We start from the raw sequence: 19,464 nt of genomic DNA, 5'->3' as shown, positions 1-19,464 counted from the left end.
TGTTGGTTTTTTTGTTGTTATTCTTTTTCTCCCATTTTTATTAAATTGGGCATTTCTTATTTACATTTTACATGTTATTCCTTTTCCCGGTTTCCTGTCCATCAGCCCCCTAACCCTTCCCCTTCCCGTTCTAAATGGGTGTCCCCTCCCCGTCCAACCCCCATTACTGTCCTCTTCAACATTCCCAACACTGGGGGTTCAACCTTGAAAGTACCAAGGGCTTCCCCTTCCACTGTTGCCCCAACAATGCTATTTACTGTTACCTACGCAGGGTCAGTCCATGTGTAGTCTTTGGGCAGTGGTTTGGTCCCTGGAAGCTCTGGTTGGTTTTTATGGGGTTGCAAGCCCCTTCAGCTCCTTCAGTCCTTTCCCTAATTCCTCCAATGGGTGTCCCGTTCTCAGTTCAGTGGTTCGCTTCTGGCATTTGACTCTGTATTTGACATGTTCTGGCTGTGTCTTTCAGGAGAGATCTATATCCGGTTCATGTCAGCCTGCATTTCTTAGCTTCATCCCTCTTATCTAGTTTTGGTGGATATCTATATCTATATCTATATCTATATCTATATCTATATCTATATCTATATCTATATCTATATCTACCTATATATCTATGTATATCTATATATCTATACCTATCTATCTATATCTATCTATCTATATCTATATCAATCTCTCTCTATATCTCTATATCTATATATATCTATATCTATATCTATATATATATATATATATATATATATGTGTGTGTGTGTGTGTGTGTGTGTAGACCACATGTGGGGTAGGTTCTGAATGGCTGTTCGTTCATTCTCTGCTCTAAAATTTGCCTCCCTATCCCCTCCTATGGATATTTTTGTTCCCCCTTTAAAGAAGGAGTGAAGCATCCCCTTTTGCTCATCCTTCCTGATTTTCATGTGGTCTGTGCCTTAGATCTTGTGTATTTCGAGTATAACCAAGAGGTAAGGATGCAAAAGAATCAAATATATAGCTTGACGCCAGAGGTTGGTGGTGAACACCAGAGGGAAAGATCATTCTTCCAGAAACAATTGGCAGGTTCTGGTAACTCAGCTTTACCAGACTACTTGTCTTGGGTCCACAGAACTCTCTGAGTTGCCAACACAAAGGTATGTTATACCCACATACACTGGACAGTGTAGAAGGAGATATCAAAGCCAGATTTCACATTTACACCTATGTAAATAAAAAACAGAGCTCATTTACCCAGAGAGGATTGCATACAGGTATCCAATGCTATGATAAATTATGAGAACCTGAATTAACTGACACATGGCCTCCTAGAGTAAGATAAAAGTACCTGCTTGTTTTTATTGATACCTTTTCTGGGTGAGTAGAAGCTCACTACATCGGACTGAAACTGATCATAGAGCAACTAGAAAGCTCTGCTAGGAACTTTCCCCCTAATTTTGCCACTTACTAGAAATGCTGCCATATAATAGCCCAGCTCTCACAGCCAAAGCCTCTGAATAACCGTCAAAGATGTATGCACAGTTTGGAGTCTCTGTTGTGCAGAATTCTGGGCAGGTGGAAATAATGAACAAGACATTAAAGGAAAGACTATGAAAACTCTCATTAGAGTCCATGAAGGGTGGAAAGGCTCTTTTCTTATTTTGGGCCTGCTGTACTCCATACAAGGAGGGATTGAGCCATATAATAATATGTTTAGAATACACCCCCCCCCATTGCTTCTAAGTCTTAGAGGTCAGCACTTGGCAGAATTCTTCAACTATTTTATTCTTGAAATCCTGTCCTTCCAGTTCTCCATAAAGTCTATGACTTTGACTATCAGAGAGACCCAGTGAACCTCCAAATCCATCAACAATATCCCCTAATTTGGACCTAGTGGTAGTGAAACTGCATGAGCCAACTGGGCATCGAAAAGGACAAAGCAATTTGCAAAGGACCTACGTGGCGATGTTTTACACTCTTACAGCTATGAGGTTAGGTGGAATTTTAACATGGATTCCTCACAACTAGGTCAAGAACGTAGAAGCCACAGATGACAATGCCAAATAGACTCCCTCCAGAACTTCTGGACCTATTAACGTTGAGCTTTCACCTGACCTCAAGCCCTTCCACTCCCTGCCCAACCTCCTGGATCTTACATTTGGCATGAATACAGGATCATGGTCCAAACTCTAACACCCTCAGGCCTGTCCCTGGGAACTCAGGAAGGTGGACACTAGAGAAGTGACGTCTAATGGAACTGCAGAGGACCAATCTCCGTCCACGTTGTCCTTTGCTCACTGATATCTGGTTATTTTTTGGAGAAAGGATTTGGAAGTTTATCATTTGAAGTAGGTGCACAACATTTAAAGTTGTATATTCACTGTGTAACTGGGTTCACTATGTTACCAAGATCATTGCAACAGAGGGATGCAAAACAGAGACTTTGTGAGTACACATCCATGAATATGTGTAAAGAAAGACACCTTGGAAGGAATGCACAATAAGAAAATGAAATCCAATATCCAATAAATTAAAGGTCTGGAGGGAAATACTGACTTTTGGGAAACAGGAAAACCTAGGAAATTGGAATGTATGTCACAGGAATGGATCTGGGAATAAAATTATTATCCAGAAGAATCTTCCACCCCATGTCCCTTGATCTTTCTCCCCATGCCAGGCCCCTGACGCAATCTGCCCTTTCAGAGCATGTAACTACTAATGGAGCAAAGAGAAATCTCTAGCTTTAGAGGGAGGAGATATGGAAAGGGTTCCATTGTGTCACTGGAGAGCCTCCTGGAGATGGCACCTCAGAATCTGGTCACCATAAGGAAAGCTGGTTAGCAGGAGGCCCTGGCAGTTCCCAGTGACGTCGTCAGTAGACCCTTCCCTAAACAATCTCTTGTATCCAGGAGAGCCCTAGCATCTTCTGTGATGCCACAAGTGTTGTGGTGGCACCAACTGCCTGTGGGATGTTCCTTCAGTGCCTCTATGGTTCACTAATTGACCTGTTGTCCAGGCTAAGCAGCCGTTTGTGAGAAAGAACAAAGAGCATGAAGAGATGAGAGTTGGGGAGAAGGAAGCTGCCCTCCTGTCTTGTTGTAAAAAAGGAAGAAATAAATGGTCCTTGGGAAAGCTCAGTGAGCTCTGGGCAATGGGTGAGGAGGTTCCTTGAGGAGAGAGCCTTGAGCTGAGGCTTCCAGGTATGGAAATCTGGAGCCGGGAGCTTATAAGAAGCAGCTGGACTTCCTGCTTGTTATGGTTCCTGGAACTCAGAGCCTTTACATCATTAATTTCTCTATTTCAGAAGCCAGTTGTTGGGAAGGGCACCACTGTTTTCCTGAGAGCTCATGGCTTTTACTCCTTTTATCTAGAAGACAAAGGTCCTTAGGAAGAAGGGCGAGACTAGTGTGGTATCCTCGGCTCAGAGCTGACTCTTCCCCCTTTGGATTGGTTCAGTTTGTGTCTGACACTAATATCTGGGAGAGAGAAGAACTTCTAGATGAGACCTCATCATCTCAGGCTTTCCACTAGAGTTATTCTGACTACCATTCCCTGATAGTGGTCCCCTTAGATTTCTGAGTCAACATGTGTGAGTGTCATGCAGTTTTCTAGTGCAGTGAAGAACTGTTAGTCAGTGAACCAGAACCGGGACTGGCTCCTTCCTGACTTCTCTAGGTGTCCTGAGCAGTAAGTGGGGGAACTAAACGATCATGTTCTACCAATACAAGGCATCTATATCTACAGTCCTGGGATCTAGAGAGATCTATCCATGATTCTGGGCATCTCCATAGCAACTGAGTGCTGATGGAGTTTTCATCCTGGCTTCTATACCTCAGACTAGGGTGTTCTGAAGCCAAGTTCCATCCTGTGCAGCTGTGAATATGCCTGAGGAGGCTGTCTCCTTGGTTTTCTGAAGTATTACTAAGGGAGCCAGAGTAAATCAGCACCCACTGCTCAACAGAGCTCTGGGGATGTTGACATCCTCAGCTTCAGCTACATATTCAGCTAGGTCAAAAGATCACCTATCAGGTCCGTTCTTAAATACCCTTCAGGGTGCTAGGGGTGGACTGTAATGAAGTAGTATGCAGGAGAGGTGCTTGCCCTCAGCTGCTACATATCAGTGAGTGTGGGAAACACCTGAACACTTCTATTACAGATCAGAGAGATGAGCTGCAATCTCATTCAATAGACTGTGTGCATTCCTGGGGTTTGGCTTTGACCATGCAGGTCTGTTGTCTCATACTTCATTGTTCATGTGGCCAAGTTGTGGGAAAGCACCACTCACAATTGTTTCCTATCCTCCGTCCTAGGGTCTTAGATTTTAGCACAACACTTCACATCTTACCTTCTAGATCCACTGTCCTAACTTTACTTCAACATGCGCGTCTCTATTATCCTTGCACCGTGTGTGTGTGTGTGTGTGTGTGTGTGTGTGTGTGTGTGTGTGTGTGTGTGTGTATACAGTTAGTTTGCATACAACTTTAGGGAAACCTTGCCACTGAAATCCTCTAGGAGTCTATGTAAGTAATCTGTAAACTGTGGATGGGGCAAAATCCAAATGCTCTCCCGAAACATGGCCTTCTAGAAAGAGTAGCATAAACTGCAATAAAAGGATACACTTGAAAGTAAAACTTGGAGGAAATGCCCTGGCTTATCTACATTATCACTGTGAACTGTGACATGGCTCTCTTGGCTTCTGTGCCCAGACATGAGGGCTCTGAAGCTATGCTGCCTCCTGTGGAACTGTGAATGAGCTTGTGTCACACGAAGCATGTGAATGGAGTGAGAAGACAGTAGGAGGACATTGTGACACTGCCCCCCAATGGAGACATGGAAGTGTTGACAATCACAGTGGGTGAGTCTCAAGCTGCACTTTGAGACCCAGCCAGGCTACGTTTCACCTGTCAGCTCACTTCCTGCACATCCACCACAGGCCAAGGGCAGGCTCAGATGAAGCTCTGTTGAAGACAGGTGCTGTCCCTTGTGAGCTGCATCCCAGGGTATGCGGAAGACCATTCAGCCTCCTGTGATGTGGGAGAGCAGAGTAGTAAGAGGCAGACAAAGGGGACAGTTCTGTGTTTGTTTTTCTGGGCTACCATAACTACATCTTCCAGGCTAAGGATTTGCTCATGGAAGTCTGCTGTGTCACATGTGTAAAGGCCAAGCTGTCTGAAGTCTCAGTAACACAACTGGCTCCAGGCTGCTTTCTCAGTCACTGGGATTTACACGCAGTCCTTCATACCTTGTCTTCTAGATCCACAAATTCTTGTCTGGCTTCATATGGACAAGGCACTTTATATGTCTTCTTACTAATAGTATGCTTTATAAGTGTGCTTATCCAGGGTGTTTTGTTATATATTTTAAGACTATTTTGAGTAGAATATTTCCCTGATTTCTTTCCCATAGTTGGTTTTTGGTATACAGGAAAGGTAATGAGTTTTGTGTGTTATTTTGCATTCTACTACTTTAATGAATGTATTTTCAGCTTTAAGAAACTTAATTTTTTAGAGACAAGTTGTCTCTATTTAGGATCACCTCTAACTAATTCATATTTGTCTTTGCATTTTAAGTATTTCAATCCACATTATTTCATTTTATATTTTCAGATGATTATGAGGGGAATTTTTCCCAGATTTTCTCATGGTATGATTTGGATTGGCATAAAGGAAGGCTAAGAAATTTTGTGTGTTCCCATTGTATTGTGCTTTTATGAATGTATTTATCAGTCTTAAGAGATGGTGATATTGGGGTTGGGGATTTAGCTCCGCGGTAGAGCGCTTGCCTAGCGAGCCCAAGGCCCTGGGTTCGGTCCCCAGCTCCGAAAAAAAAGAAAAGGAAAAAAAAAAGAGAGATGGTGATACATTTTTAGTTTTAAAAATAGTATCACGTCATCTGCAAATGAAAAGATTTTGACTTCTTCATTTTTCATTTGGGTTACCCAAGTTCACCACCCACCACTGATGCTTATTGTTATTTATCCCACTTTTCCTCTGGGTTTCTCTCTTGTCTCTTTTCATTGTTGCTACTCCCCCACCCTCCTTGTCCATCCTTCCCTGCCTCTACCTAGGTCCCTCCATCCTTCTGCCTCCCATGATTATGTTCTTCCCCTTCTAAGTGGGTTCAAGCATCCACAATTTGGCCTTCTGACATGTTACCCTTCGTGTGATCAATGAATTGTATAGTGGGTCTTCTGTACTTTTGGGCTAACATCCATTTGTCACTAAATACATCCCATGTTATGTCTTTTTCGATCTCTGTTACTTCACTATTTTCCAGTTCCATCCTTTTGCCTATAAAGTTCCTGGTGTATTCATCTTTGATACCCGAGTACTGTTCCTCTGTTTGAATAGAGCGCACTTTCTATATTCATTCCTCAGTTGAGTTGAGGTCTATCGTGGTTGTTTCCAGCATTTGACTAATATGAGTAAGGCTGCTATGAACATATTCATCCACACATCCTTGTCATTTGTGGATCATGTTTGAGTATATGCGCTGAAGTGGGTGGTAAAGCTGGGTCTTCAGGTAAAGCTATTTGCAATGTTTCCTGATCCTCCACATTGATATCCAGAGTTGATATTGATATACAGCCAGTAATCGCACCAGCTATGGAGGAGTGTTCCAGTTTCTCTACATCCTAGCCCACTCTGCTGCTGCCTCAGTTTTCTATCTTAGCCATTCTGATTGGTGTAATGAAGAATCTCAGGTTCGTTTGATTTACCTTTTTCTGATAACTAAGGATGTTGAACATTTCTTGATGAGTTTCTCAGGCATTGAGATACCTCAGTTGAGAATTCTTGGTTTAGCTCTCTATCCCAGTTTAAAAGTCGGGTTATTTGTTTGTCTGGGAGTTTACCTTTTTGAGTATTTTGTTTATTTTGAATTTTGGCACTCTCTCAGATGTAGGGTTGGTAAAACTCTTCTCCGAATCTGTAGCTTGCTGTTTTACCTATTGGCAGTGTCCTTTGCTTTAAAGAAAGTTTTCAGATTGTTGAGATTTCATACATTTACTGTTGATCTTAGAGCCTGACTCTTTGGTATTCTGTTCTGACAACTTTCTCCTGTGCAAATGTGTTCTAGGAACTTTGCGACACTTTCCCTTCTATTAGCTTCTGCATGTTTGGTTTTATGTGGATTTCCTTGATTCACTTGGACTTGAACTTTGTAGAAAGAGATAGAAATGGATCCATTGGCACTCAACTACATGCAGACCACCAGTTAGGGTAGCATCATTTCTTAAAATGCCTTCTGTTATGTTCAAAATCCTCAGTCATCAGGGAAATGCAAATCAAAACAACCCTGAGATTCCGCTTCACACCAGTCAGAAAGGCTAAGATCAAAAACTCAGGTGTCAGCAGATGCTGGCGAGAATGCGGAGAAAGAGGAACACTCCTCCACTGTTGGTAGGATTGCAAACCGGGCAACCTCTCTGGAAATCAGTCTGGAGTTTCCTCAAAAATTGAACATTGCACGGCCTGAGGACCCAGCTATACCTCTCCTGGGCATATACCCAAAAGATGCTCCAACATACAGCAAAAACACATGCTCCACTATGTTCATAGCAGCCGTATTCATAACAGCCAGAAGCTGGGTAAACCCAGATGCCCTTCAACAGAGGAATGGATACAGAAAATGGGGTACATCTACACAGTGAATACTACTCAGCTCTTAGGAACAATGACTTCATGAAAATCTTACGGCAATGGAAGGAACTAGAAAATATGATCCTGAATGAGGAAACCTAATGACAAGAAAACCCACATTGTATGCACTCACTGATAAGTGGACATTAGCCACAAATCTCAGATTACCCAAGATGCAATCCACAGACCACATGAAGCTCAAGAAGGATGACCAAAGTGTGGAAGCTTCAGTCCCTCTCAGAAGGGGGAACAAAAATACTCACAGGAGGAAGTGTGGAGATGAAGTCTGGAGCAGAGACTGGAGGAAAGGCTACCCAGGGACTGCCCTAACTGGGGATCCAGTCTATATACATCCACCAACCTCAGACAATATTGGTGATGCCAAGAAGTGTGAGCTGACAGGAGCCTGATATAGCTGTCTTCTGAAAGGCACTGCCAGAGCATGACAAATACAGAGGCGGATGTTTGGAGTCAACCATTGAACTGAGAACAATGGAGGACGCAGAGGAAGGATTGAAGGAGCTGAAGGGGTTTGCAACCCCATAACAACAATAATACCAACCAACTACAGCTCCAAGAGACTAAACCACCATTCAAATGGTACACATGGACAGACCCAGGGCTCCAGCAGCATGTGTAGAATAGGATTGGCTTGTTGGGCATCAATGAGAGAAGACGCCCTTGGTCCTGCGAAGGCTCTATGCCCCAGTGTAGGAGAATGTCAGGGCAGGGTGGCAGGAAGGGTTGGGTGGGGGGGAGAACACCCTCAGAGAAACAGGGTGAGCGGGATGGGGTAGGGGGATATGGGTGTGAAACAGAGAAAGGCTATAACATTTGAATGTAACTAAAAACAAATAAAGAATAAAAAAATTTAAAAAGGCATAACAAATGCAAAAGATTGGGTTGCCATTCCATAGTTGTGATGTGTTTCTTCTGTGAGAGCATACTGGTTGTCACTTCTCTATGACTGTCTTCTTATTTGAAAGTAAATAATGGGATCATCTGTGGAGTGGTTAGTAAGAATAAAAGCATCGCCTAACATGAATAGGTCCCTCCAGAGCGTGAGCTTAATATTCTAGGTATAGAGCAATTAGCTGGGGGGATTAAAACAATAACCAAACAAAAAAAGAACATCAACGATTAAAATAAATTTTGTATGCTGGGATTAAGGCGTGTGCCAACTTTCATCAGCTTTGTAGATGCTTCTAATAAACACACACACACGTCCTATCACAGCTCTAGCAGTCGCCAGCAGAGGGAGCTGTGAGGTAGTGTGTGCTTCTTCTTTTCCAAGATATCCAAGGCCTCAGGCCTGCATCCAGTGTGCTGGAAGGAAGAGCAGTCTGGTTGAAACTCCTGCTGCCATGGCAGATTCTGCAGGAACATTTTCCTTTGCCCACAAGGAGCCTGTGTGGAGGAGACCTCTTGGCGGGTCCTCAAGGACTCTGCATGTCCTATTCTACAGGGAGAAGCCCAGATAGGTCTTTGAGAAAGGTCAGTGAGTTATTGGGGGAAGTCTCTGATTGTGTGGCAGAGGGCCGGGAATGGCTGAAAGAATGGTTGCTTCCCTGAGGGCAAAGGATAGACCTTCTAGGGCTCTCACCTCCTACTTTATATTTTCACCTGGTGGCTTATTATTCATATTTTCTTAATGGGATACAACTATGGTCTTGGTGAGCATCTTGTTTCTCTGATTCTTAATCAGTGCTTTGTTGTCACAACTTTTTGAGCTTACTCCAGCCCCTGGGACTTATTCATACCTCCAAATTTCTCTGACTTTTGGGATTCCTAATATTAGTGGCAAACTGAGTGACAAAAGCAATGAATTAGCCTGGTGCCCAGTGCATATGGATCTGAGGGTGTATAGATATCATAAGCCTCTAGGATACACTCTAGGAAAGCAGCAGTGTGCTCTTAGGTCCCCTGTGTGACCTCACTTAACTTTGCCAATTTGTGGGCTTCTATTCTGCTGCTCTCAGAAATGGAAACTCCTGGAATAGATGTATAGTGTCCCATTACCTTTGTCATTGTTAGAATATTAGTGGGGGTAAGTTTGTTGAAATATACTCTCAAGAACATTATCCAAATCAGTGCTTCTTGTGTGCTGTCTATATGAAGTACCAAGTTCACAGACAGATCTGCATGAACTTCCCAAAGCCAGCAAATTGGAGCATGAAGAAAGCCCAAGGCGTCCATTACCAGCATCCTCAGCACCTGCCCCAGGATGGGTAAATTGGATTTGGTGGAAGAAGGGATCTACTGTGATAGCTGGCCCTCATACACCCAGAGAAGAATATACTAGGAGACTTGGGGAAGGATTGTGGGAGAGAGAAACCGGGTGTCAGGGGGCAGTGAGCAGCATGCAATGTGAATAAGTAAAATATGTATAAATAAAAAAATAAAATAAAGTTCTTTAACAAAACGGGACACAGTGTATTGTTGTACTAACTCTACTATGTTTACACTAGCAAACACTTTAACAACTAGAGTGACTAGACACGATAAAGTAGGATGCCTCTGTCACTTACAAATACTATTTACACAGCAAAGATAAATGCACGACTTGCAGCCCAAAGATCGATTGTTTCCAGCACATCTATGTGACTCTCCTTCCCTTTATCAGGACTCTGGAGGCCTCTGTTCATCCAGGTCTCACGGATCATCCAAAAGGCAGTCCCTTACCAGCTCTGGTCAAGTGCCCTTGTGCTCTTGGCAGACCTCTGCTCAGGCTGCAGAGGCACTGAAGGGCAGCCTTTTCCATGCGGGGGAAGCCATTATTTCAGCATTTCCAGACTCTCTGCTACTCAACTGGAGACTTCTGCAGAGGCCTGTCAATCTCAAAACCAGAAGCTTGTCAATCCAAAACCTTAGGATGCCATCCTGCACTCATGATGTGTTGATTACCTGAGACCATACACGTTAACTCTCTTCTTCATGCCTGTTTTCCTTCTTTGAAAGTAAATAATGTGATCATGTGTGGTGTGGGTGGTATGAGCAAAATCTTTACCATGAAGAATAGGGCCATGAAGAGTGTGGACTTAACATTCTAGGTACAGAGCAAATAGAGGGAATTACCAAAGAAAACAACAGGAATTCTAACAACAATTGCAAAAAAAAGAAGAGAAAAAAGAAAAAAAAAACTTTATGGGTGCTGGGATTAAAGGCATGTATCAACTCTGACCAGCATTGTAGGTATTTCCAATAAAATATTAAAAAACAAACAACCCTATTATTCTTTTAGCAATTGCAGCAGAGAAGACTGTGAGAGATCATGTGCTGCTACCACCATGCTATGATTCTGTAGCAACAACTTCCTTGGTGATAGGAGCCTGTATGCAGCAGGCCCCTTGGTGGGCCTGTCATCTCAAAAAAAGATGCTTCAGTCATCTAAAAGATTGGACTCCAGTATACTTCAGGCCAGGAAAGAAGCCAGCCACCATGAGTGAAAGAACAAAGGAAAAATTACATTGGAAAAATATGTGCCTTATTTGGAAGAAATGACCCTAAACTTCTGAAGCATCCATCATCTCCACTCCTCTGTTTTGAGCTTTGTATAGCGATGTTGTCCAACTCCAGGTGGGAGTCAGAGGCAGAGCCCTTCCCAGAAAAGACATACGTGTTTTAGACTCTTACGTCTGTGAGGTTAGGAGGCATCATAGCACAGATTGAGCACACCTAGGAGAAGAACACAGAAGCCACAGATGACAATGCCAAATGGACTTTCCCCTGAACTTATGGACCCACTAAAATTGAGGTTTAACCTGACCTCAGGCCATTCGACTCCCTGCCCATCCTACTGATTCTTATGTTTGTTAGGAATAAAGTATCAAGGGGCAACCCCCAATATCCTCATGCCTGGACTTGGAAATGAAGGAAGACAGATATTGGAGAAGTGATGGCTGTCGGGCCACAATGTAGGAACACGCAGTCCAGGTTGACCTTTACTCACTGATGACCAATTTAATTGGCTATATTTGAGAAGGAATGATGTCCTACTTAATATGTAAAAGAAGGGACAGAAATTTATGATTTTATATTTGCCCTGTAGTTGATCCTCTATATTCCCAAGAAAAGGGAGTTTTTATTGCAAGAAGTAGGATTATTAAAATTGACTTTGTGAAATATATGGATGTGTATGTGGAAATAGTCCTGGCTATCAAGGAATGCACAATAAGCAAATATTATTCAGGTTTTATAAAATTAAAAGTATAGGAGAAATATATTGGCCTCTAGGAAACAGGGACACTTTGGGAATTGGACTGTATGTATGTGCATCGTCTCAGGTGCAGATTTATTATTGAGAGAAATCTCCCTCATTTATGGTCCCTAGGGATTTGGGTGCTAACAAAAGTCTCTTATCCAATTCAGGGTTGTAACCAACTCTCCCCATCAAAAGCATTGATGACATCCGATGAAGCAGACAGAAATATCTAACTTTGGAGGAGAAGTTGTCAAAGGATATTCCCTGGGTCACAGGAGAGGCTGCAGAAAAGGGCCCCATAGAAATTGGTTGCTTTTGGGAGAGCTGGGTAGCAGGTAGGCCATTGAACTTCCCAGTGACGTCATCAGTAATCTCTTCCTTGGACAATCTCTTGTATCTAAGAGAGCACTAGAATCTTCTGTGATGTCACCAGTGTTGTGGTGACACCAACTGCCTGTGGGATTCCCTCAGTGCCTTTTGGGTTCACAAACAGGCATGTTTCACCAGCTGCTCAAGCTAGTTCAGAAGGAGAGGGGAGACCAAGGAGAGACCAGACTGAGGCAGAAGAAAACTGGCCTTCTGTCTTGTAAGTACGGAAGAATGAAATCATTCTGGGGAAGGCACAGTGAGTACTGGGTAGAGTCGGGGAACTTCCTCCAGGAGGGAGGTTTGAGCTGTGCCTTTCAGGAGTTGGCCTTACAAGCAGGAGCCTTGGAATTTGTCAATTGCAGACCAAGAGTCAAGAGTCCTGATGATTCATTTGACAGAGAGCCAGGAATTGGCTGGTCTGCAGCTTCTTTTCTATGAGCTTTTTAATTTCTACTGCCAAGGAATGCCAGGAGGAAGCCCTATGAGGATAACAATGTGCCCATTCATGGTTGGGTGCTGAAGCACTTCATCCTCTAGATTACTGTAGGTTACTAAGTCTGTGGTGACAACAACAAGGAAGGATGCACCCCCTAGTAATGAATTGAGGTCGCAGTCTCTTTAAGCTTGAACACACGATTAGGGTTTGATGGTGCTGTGAACTCCAGGATTGACCTGCTCCACGTCTGTTATCTGCTGACAATGTCCCAAATCTTTATGTCTGAGGTAGATTCTATCTTTCACGATGAGGGATCATGTAATAGTGAGTGAGGCTTATGTATGGCAATGGAGGTTGGGAAGAGGGAAATAGTTTGAGTCCACATTAAAGATAGCTTTTCTTCCCTTTCAGGGATTCAACAAGTCTCCAGCCTTTCCTCTTCCTCAACCTCCTTTTTGAGACTCAGAATGGTCTTTTCTACCCATTGGCTATCAAATATGTACATTCACTTGTGTTTATCTATCTACAGGGTTTATTCGGAAGGCATCATCAGAAAATTTCATCAGTAACCATGAAAAGCATATAAAGAAATTGGACGAACTAAAACTTGAAATCCAGAAGTGTAAAATCGAGCGGGATGAACTTTCTCGAATCCTGGACCTTTATGTCAATGATGGTTTGAACTACAGGTAGTCATTATGCCCTGTAACCTACTGACTGTCTTGTGCTCTCTCTGCTAAGCCAAGAGACATCAAGAAAGTGTGTCACCTCTCATTCTGGATTTTAAGGAGCCTTGGCGGGTGCTGGCCTGTGAGATAAGCTAGGTGCTGTGTATTTAGGGTCAACCTCTCTTGTACTTGACCCTGATCTCCTTGGAGTTGAATTGGATTTTTTCAACAGCTGGAAGGACCTGGTCACACTTGCTGCATCTAAGTGTGTGAATGAAATGCCTGAATGTCCTCACTCTTACTCTGATTTTGGTCGTTATACACTGATTCTATGGCACCTCCACGATAAAGTTGGCATTCTAATTATGTTTGTATATGGGTTGGGATGTATGGATGGATGTGAAAGTATTTGTGTGTGTTTTGCTCAGGATCAGGAAGTCTGGGACCTTTGATTGGGTCTGAGGATTTGTTTGATGAACAGTTTGCAGGTCATGATAGTGATGAGTCCGTGAGGCCGTCATTGATCAACAGAGCACTTTGCTCCTTCTGTTTACCTTGCTGGCACATAGGACTCTCCTGAGGGGAGGAGGTGTTATGAATCCTCTTCCCTGTAAAAAGTAATTATGGCCTCTGGGAGTCATGTAACAAGGATTGAGAATCCCTGCTTTCAAAACAAGAGAAATGTCATCACATCTTTCTGTTGGACCCAAGGCTATGGCACAGACTGGAGGAAACATCTTATACTTCTTACACAACTGTTCAATTCCTTCATGCTGACCTGGCCAGATCTTGAAGGTCAGCTCCCTCCATTTGGTCCCCTGGCTCTGCCGTCCAATGCCCAGGATAATTAGTTTAACCAGCACCAATAGGAAGGAGCAAGTTTGTGTTATATAAATGGGCTTAGGTAGTCCAGAGAGCACTCCGATTTCACTTATTTATTTATTTATTTATTTATTTATTTATTTATTTATTTATTTATTTATTTTCCTGCTTTGAACTTTCTTTTCTTTTTTTAACTATCCAAGGATGTTTTATTGTGACCTAGAAAAGGTCACTGTGGGAATAAATTCTTGGCACTTGTTATTCCCAAACATGCAGCTCTTAGGCTTTCCCCCTCCTATACAGAGGGTCTTTATAGGACCTTATCTCACCAGCCTTTTAAGGAGCCCTTATTTCAAAACAAATGCATGCTGATTTGCAGAGAAATATTTTCTATAGGAGAGTGATGGTTTGAGTCTCACTGTTGTGTTTTTGCTGTGGTCTTTGAGTTTTCCACTTTCTTCCCTAGCCCCCATTCCTTGAATTTGAATTTTTTATTGGGTATTTTTTATTTACACTTCATCTAATTGTGAAATCATGGGTTCAGACAGTTATTTGTTCCTTGGGTCATGTTCTAACACAGGCTGAGTGTTGAATTGCCAATGCTTAAATCCCAACATGAGATGAGAATGATGGATATGCATAAGATGACCAACTGGATAAGTGATGCCATGGAGAAGTACAAGGAGCTCACGCAAGAGAACAATTCCTACCGGTGAGTCACTGACAGAAAGGAGACCACAGCACTAGGTGGGGAATACTTCTGTCCAGCTATGACTTTGAAAAAAGATCTGTGGTCCATGAGAAACACATGGGAAGATTCTATAGCTGCTGGGTCTTCTATCATCCCTCAGAGGGGATTGGCCCTCTACCTGCCAATGGTTTTAGAATACCATGAACACATAAGCACCCATATGCACCATTTCCTCTTCTTTGATGTGCACATACCCTCTTAGTGTCAGGATTTTCTGAAGTACTTTGATTCCCATGGAGTGCGGACTCGGGATTTGACCTGCCTCTAATTGGTGCTAACATGCAAACTGTGGCTCTAGTCTGGAGATGCCTGGGGATGGGGCCCTTGAAGGGATGATTGTACTTGCAGGAGTGGCAGGCAAATAGAAACTGCCTGGGATTTACCATTATTTGTTTTTGATTCAGCATCAGAAACTTCCACCTCCTGAATGAACGCAATGAATTGAAGAAGAATGTAAGGATTCTGATGAATGAGAACAGAAAACTGCTGGTGGAGCAGACTGAACTGCAAGCATCCTTTGAGGAGGGAAAGAGGTTCTGTGAGGAGGCCAGCAAGACCATCTACACCGCAGATATTGGATCCTTGTGTCCTGTTACTTTTGAGTAAATCGAATGTATCCTTGTGAATCAAACAGTGATCTCGAACTCGTCACTCTTAAGAACCTTCTTTATTGAAGTGTGATGTAACCATCTGAAATCCCACAGCTCTCAGGCAGAGATGGATCTCTGCATTCTCACAGGGATTGGGCATCATAATTACTTCCCAGTCAGACTGAGATACAAAGACAATTGTACTTTCAGTGTAGATTGTGTGTCCAACTCTGAATACCAACTTCATGATGAAAAAATTTATCAATGCTGTATCCTTATCAAATATTTAGCGACCGCTAAAATATACTCTTTTGTAGATGAGAGTGTTGAACATATTAATGGAATATCCATCAGGCTTTCTGTAGTATCTCCCAGGAAATAAAACAATATTATAGGGAGTATAGAAGCAGTCATGAAACAGAATTGCTTGCTTTTGGTTTCCTTCAAACATGATATCAATTGTAACTGCACAGAAGAGACAATAAAGACCTTTCAGGGGATAGGGTTTTTATGGTTGGTTGTTTTCTTGTTCTTGATTAGGATGATGACTTTTGTTCTTGACAATGTACTATGTTCCACTTGGGATTTCAACTCAAGCAGACCACATAGTTTACAATTCAGTTTCTAGATTTCTTTAAAAGCTGGACAAAATATCCAGGCAAAGGTGCCCTATGAGTTTTCTCCTTTGTTTTTCCCTCCTTTGGGTGCTTTTGTTTTTGTTTATTTTTGTTGTTGATTTATTTTATATTTATGAGTGTTTTGCCTTCTGTAGGTCTGTGCATGCTATTCCCCAAAGGCCAAAAGAGGTCACTGTGTTTCACCTGGAACTTAAGTGACAGAGGATTGTTAGGTGCCCTGCATGTCTTTTGAGAAACAAATTCTCAAATGATGAGCCATCTCTCCAGCCCCTACCGTGGACGTTTGTCCTTCATCGTGTTCCTTACTAGTTGCAATGGATCATACCTGAACAAAGTGTTTCTTCAGATATGTAGGGACACATTTATGGGGTCTGCATGCTAATTATCTAGACTTCCAGGCATCTATGTGAAGTTTTTAGTTAGGGTTTCACTGCTCTGAACAGATACCATGACTAAGACAAATGTTATAAAGGGCAGCATTTAATTGGAGCTACTTATAGGTTCAGATCTTCAGTTCTTTATCATCAAGGTGGGAGCCTGGCAGCATCTAAGCAGATATGGTGCTGTAGGAGCTGAGAGTTCTACATCTTCATGTGATGTTTGCTAGCAGAATACTCAGTTTGAGGCAGCTAGGATGAGGGTCTTAAAGGCCAGACCCACAGTGAAACACCTGACCCAACAAGGAAATACCTACTCCAAAGGAGCCATACCGTATAATAGTACCACTCCCTGGGCCAAGCATATACAAACCTTCACATTCCACTCTGAGGCTTCCAGAGGCTTCTTCAAACCTATGAGACTATGGGGGCCACATCTAGACATATCACAATGCAAAATCCATTAGGTCAACTTCCAGAATTCCCATAGTTCATAGCAGTCTTAAAAATGTTCAGTGTAAAGTTGAACGTTTCATCTGAGATTGATACACTAAAGTCAGGGCTCTGTGGGCAAAGCTGCTGACTTCTGCTGCTCGGAGGTGCTGGAATTGCTCACCTCATTCTATTCCATTATCACTAGCTTCCTGTTTTCCACTCCTTCCCTGCCTCAGCTTGCCTGTCCTGGATCTTCCTGTGTAGATTGACCTTGAACTCAGATCTTCATGCCTGTCTCAACGTCCTGGCAGTCCCCTACATTGGGTAAATGATCCTTCAGAGGACGGTGAAATTAGGGTTTTACTGCTGTGAACATATAGCATGACCATTGAAAGTCTTATAAAGGACAGCATTTAATTGCAGTGGCTTACAGGTTAAGATGTTTAGTCCAATATCTTTAAGGTGGGGGCGTGTCACCCTCTAAGCAGGTGTGGTGCAGTGGGTGTTGTGAGTTCTACATCTTCATCAGAAGGCTGCTAGCAGAATACTAACATTCAGGCCTTTCTCTGACCCCAGATATCTTAATCAAGCAACTGGCTTTTGAAAATACTAATACAGTAGTGAAACACTGTCTCAAAAACCAACCAACCAACCAAACAGGCAAAGACCAATTAAAAATAGCAACAACAACAAACGAAAGAAAGAAAACACCAATGCATACTCTTATGTGGCCTTGCCACCAAGTTATTTCTGAATTGTAAATAAAAATGCCTATAGTCAAAAGCTGTGCAGAATTAAGACAGGTGTTCCCTGGTGGTTCCAGCTTGGGGGTGGGAGGAGACCATGACAGACAGGGGTAGAAAGAAGAACGTAAATAGAGGAGAAGCCACCATGAGGTAAGAGTCTGTAAATAATTAACCTTGTGAGTGGGCTAATTGGAGTGAAAAGCAGCCCAGACAAAACCATGGCAAATTACACAATGGAACTTTTGGAGAAATATGCATAATAGTACAGAGGATAGCTATCTGCTCAGTTCTTGTGCTGATTAAGGATTATCATAAACATAAAGCTTGTGTGCACCTTTTATCCAGAAAGTAAATGGACAAAGTATGGGCAGAAATCTATGGTTGAGATCAAATACTTTCTACCACACAAAACCAGATCCAGCCCCTAGAATTACAATCTTCCCAAGCCCAGATACCTACAGACCAGCATAGAAACACAACCAGTAACAGCCATGACATTCAAATCTTTATTAGAACCCATCAACACTATCACAGAAGGCCCTGAATATGTCAACATGACTGAAGAACAAGAATAAAAAAAAAGATTGTAAAACAGCATTTGCACATATCATAGAGGTCTTTAAAGAGAAAAATAAAGAAATCTGTGAAAACACTAACTGTGGAAGGAAATGAATGAAGGAAACATAAACAGAGAGATGTGGATGAGTAAAATGTAGGAACTCAAATAGTCACTCAGAGGCAGACCTTAATAACAGACTACAACAGATGGAATAGAGAACCTCAGGCATTGAAGAGATGATAGAAGGAATGGATACGTAGATAGAGGGAAAATGTTAAATTCAAAGGGAAGAAAAGAGTGGAGGGGGAAAGGAATAAAGGAAAAGTAAAGGAAGAAAGGAAGGAAGGAAGTAAGTAAGTAAGAGAATCCTGGGAGAAAACATGCAAGAAGTAGGATTTTTCTGCTAAATAACAAATATAATAATAAAATGATAAAGACAATAAAGTATATAGGAAGGATGAAAATAAACTTGGGTCAAAGGCAAATAAGACAAAAAAAAACAAAAATAAAAACCAAAAACAAGAAAAAAAAACCATTCTCAACCGAAATCATAGAAGAAAATGTCCTTAACTTAAGCAAGAGACTTATCAAAGTAAAAGGAGCACACAGTATGAAACAGACTGGAGTCGAGAAGAAATTCCCCTGTGCGTATATTACCTAAGACAGGAAACATGGAGAACAAATAAAGTGTAATAAAAGCTGTAAGGGAAAAAGGACTGTTCACATACACAGTCAGTCCTCCCATGAGAATCACACATTACTTCTCGCTAGAGACTCTAAAAGCCAGAAGAGCCTGGATAGATGCACTGAAGACTAAGAGAGCAGACTGATAAAGTTGGATTTTAGTTGACCCAAGTGCCTCTCTTCTTTTATCACATACAATATTATTAGATACTTCCTAAAATTGCCTTCCGAGCTTCTTTGAGGAAGCCTGAGGAGCTTAAGACCTCTGATAAAGTATTTTCTACAAAAGGACCTGCTTGCTTTTTTCTTATTTCTACTACAGCAGGATGGAGGCAAAGTTTTTTGCAAACTACTTTTAATAAGTAGCCCACATCATAGGTAATGGAAGAGATAAGTTATTAGGATATGGGGAAGAGGACCTGTTCAGCAATAGTTCTTCAGGAACGAGCTTGTTTTCCTTTGGCAGCAGTTCAGTACAGGGCAAGCAGCAAACATGACTCAGGAGGGGATTTCACAGGGGAGGAAAGCAGGAGTGTGGTGGAAACATTGTGGCAGCGGCTGTGCAGACTCAGGAGCTCCTGCTC

At 42.3% G+C, this 19,464-nt stretch overlaps 1 protein-coding gene across 2 annotated transcripts in view; it reads left to right on the top strand.

Annotated features, from left to right (window-relative positions):
- The first annotated feature begins 12,225 nt into the window (after positions 1-12,225).
- LOC148000773 (disks large homolog 5-like) overlaps positions 12,226-19,464 on the top strand; it is a 90,959-nt gene continuing 83,720 nt past the window's right edge. The window contains exons 1-4 of one of the 2 annotated variants that reach the window (XM_087587064.1): positions 12,226-12,391; positions 13,140-13,299; positions 14,681-14,812; positions 15,256-15,952. In XM_087587064.1, coding sequence (XP_087443190.1) covers positions 12,301-12,391; positions 13,140-13,299; positions 14,681-14,812; positions 15,256-15,457 — 585 coding nt within the window. In that variant the 5' untranslated portion in view covers positions 12,226-12,300 and the 3' untranslated portion in view covers positions 15,458-15,952. Of the gene's footprint in view, positions 12,392-13,139; positions 13,300-14,680; positions 14,813-15,255; positions 15,953-19,464 lie in introns of those variants that run through there. The other variant, XM_087587065.1, reaches the window with a different exon arrangement.

The sequence above is a fragment of the Rattus norvegicus genome, chromosome 15, assembly GCF_021556685.1.
Source record: "Rattus norvegicus strain SHRSP/BbbUtx chromosome 15, alternate assembly SHRSP_T2T, whole genome shotgun sequence".
Lineage (NCBI taxonomy): Eukaryota > Metazoa > Chordata > Mammalia > Rodentia > Muridae > Rattus > Rattus norvegicus.
This window is presented reverse-complemented; position numbering and strand designations above follow the sequence as displayed.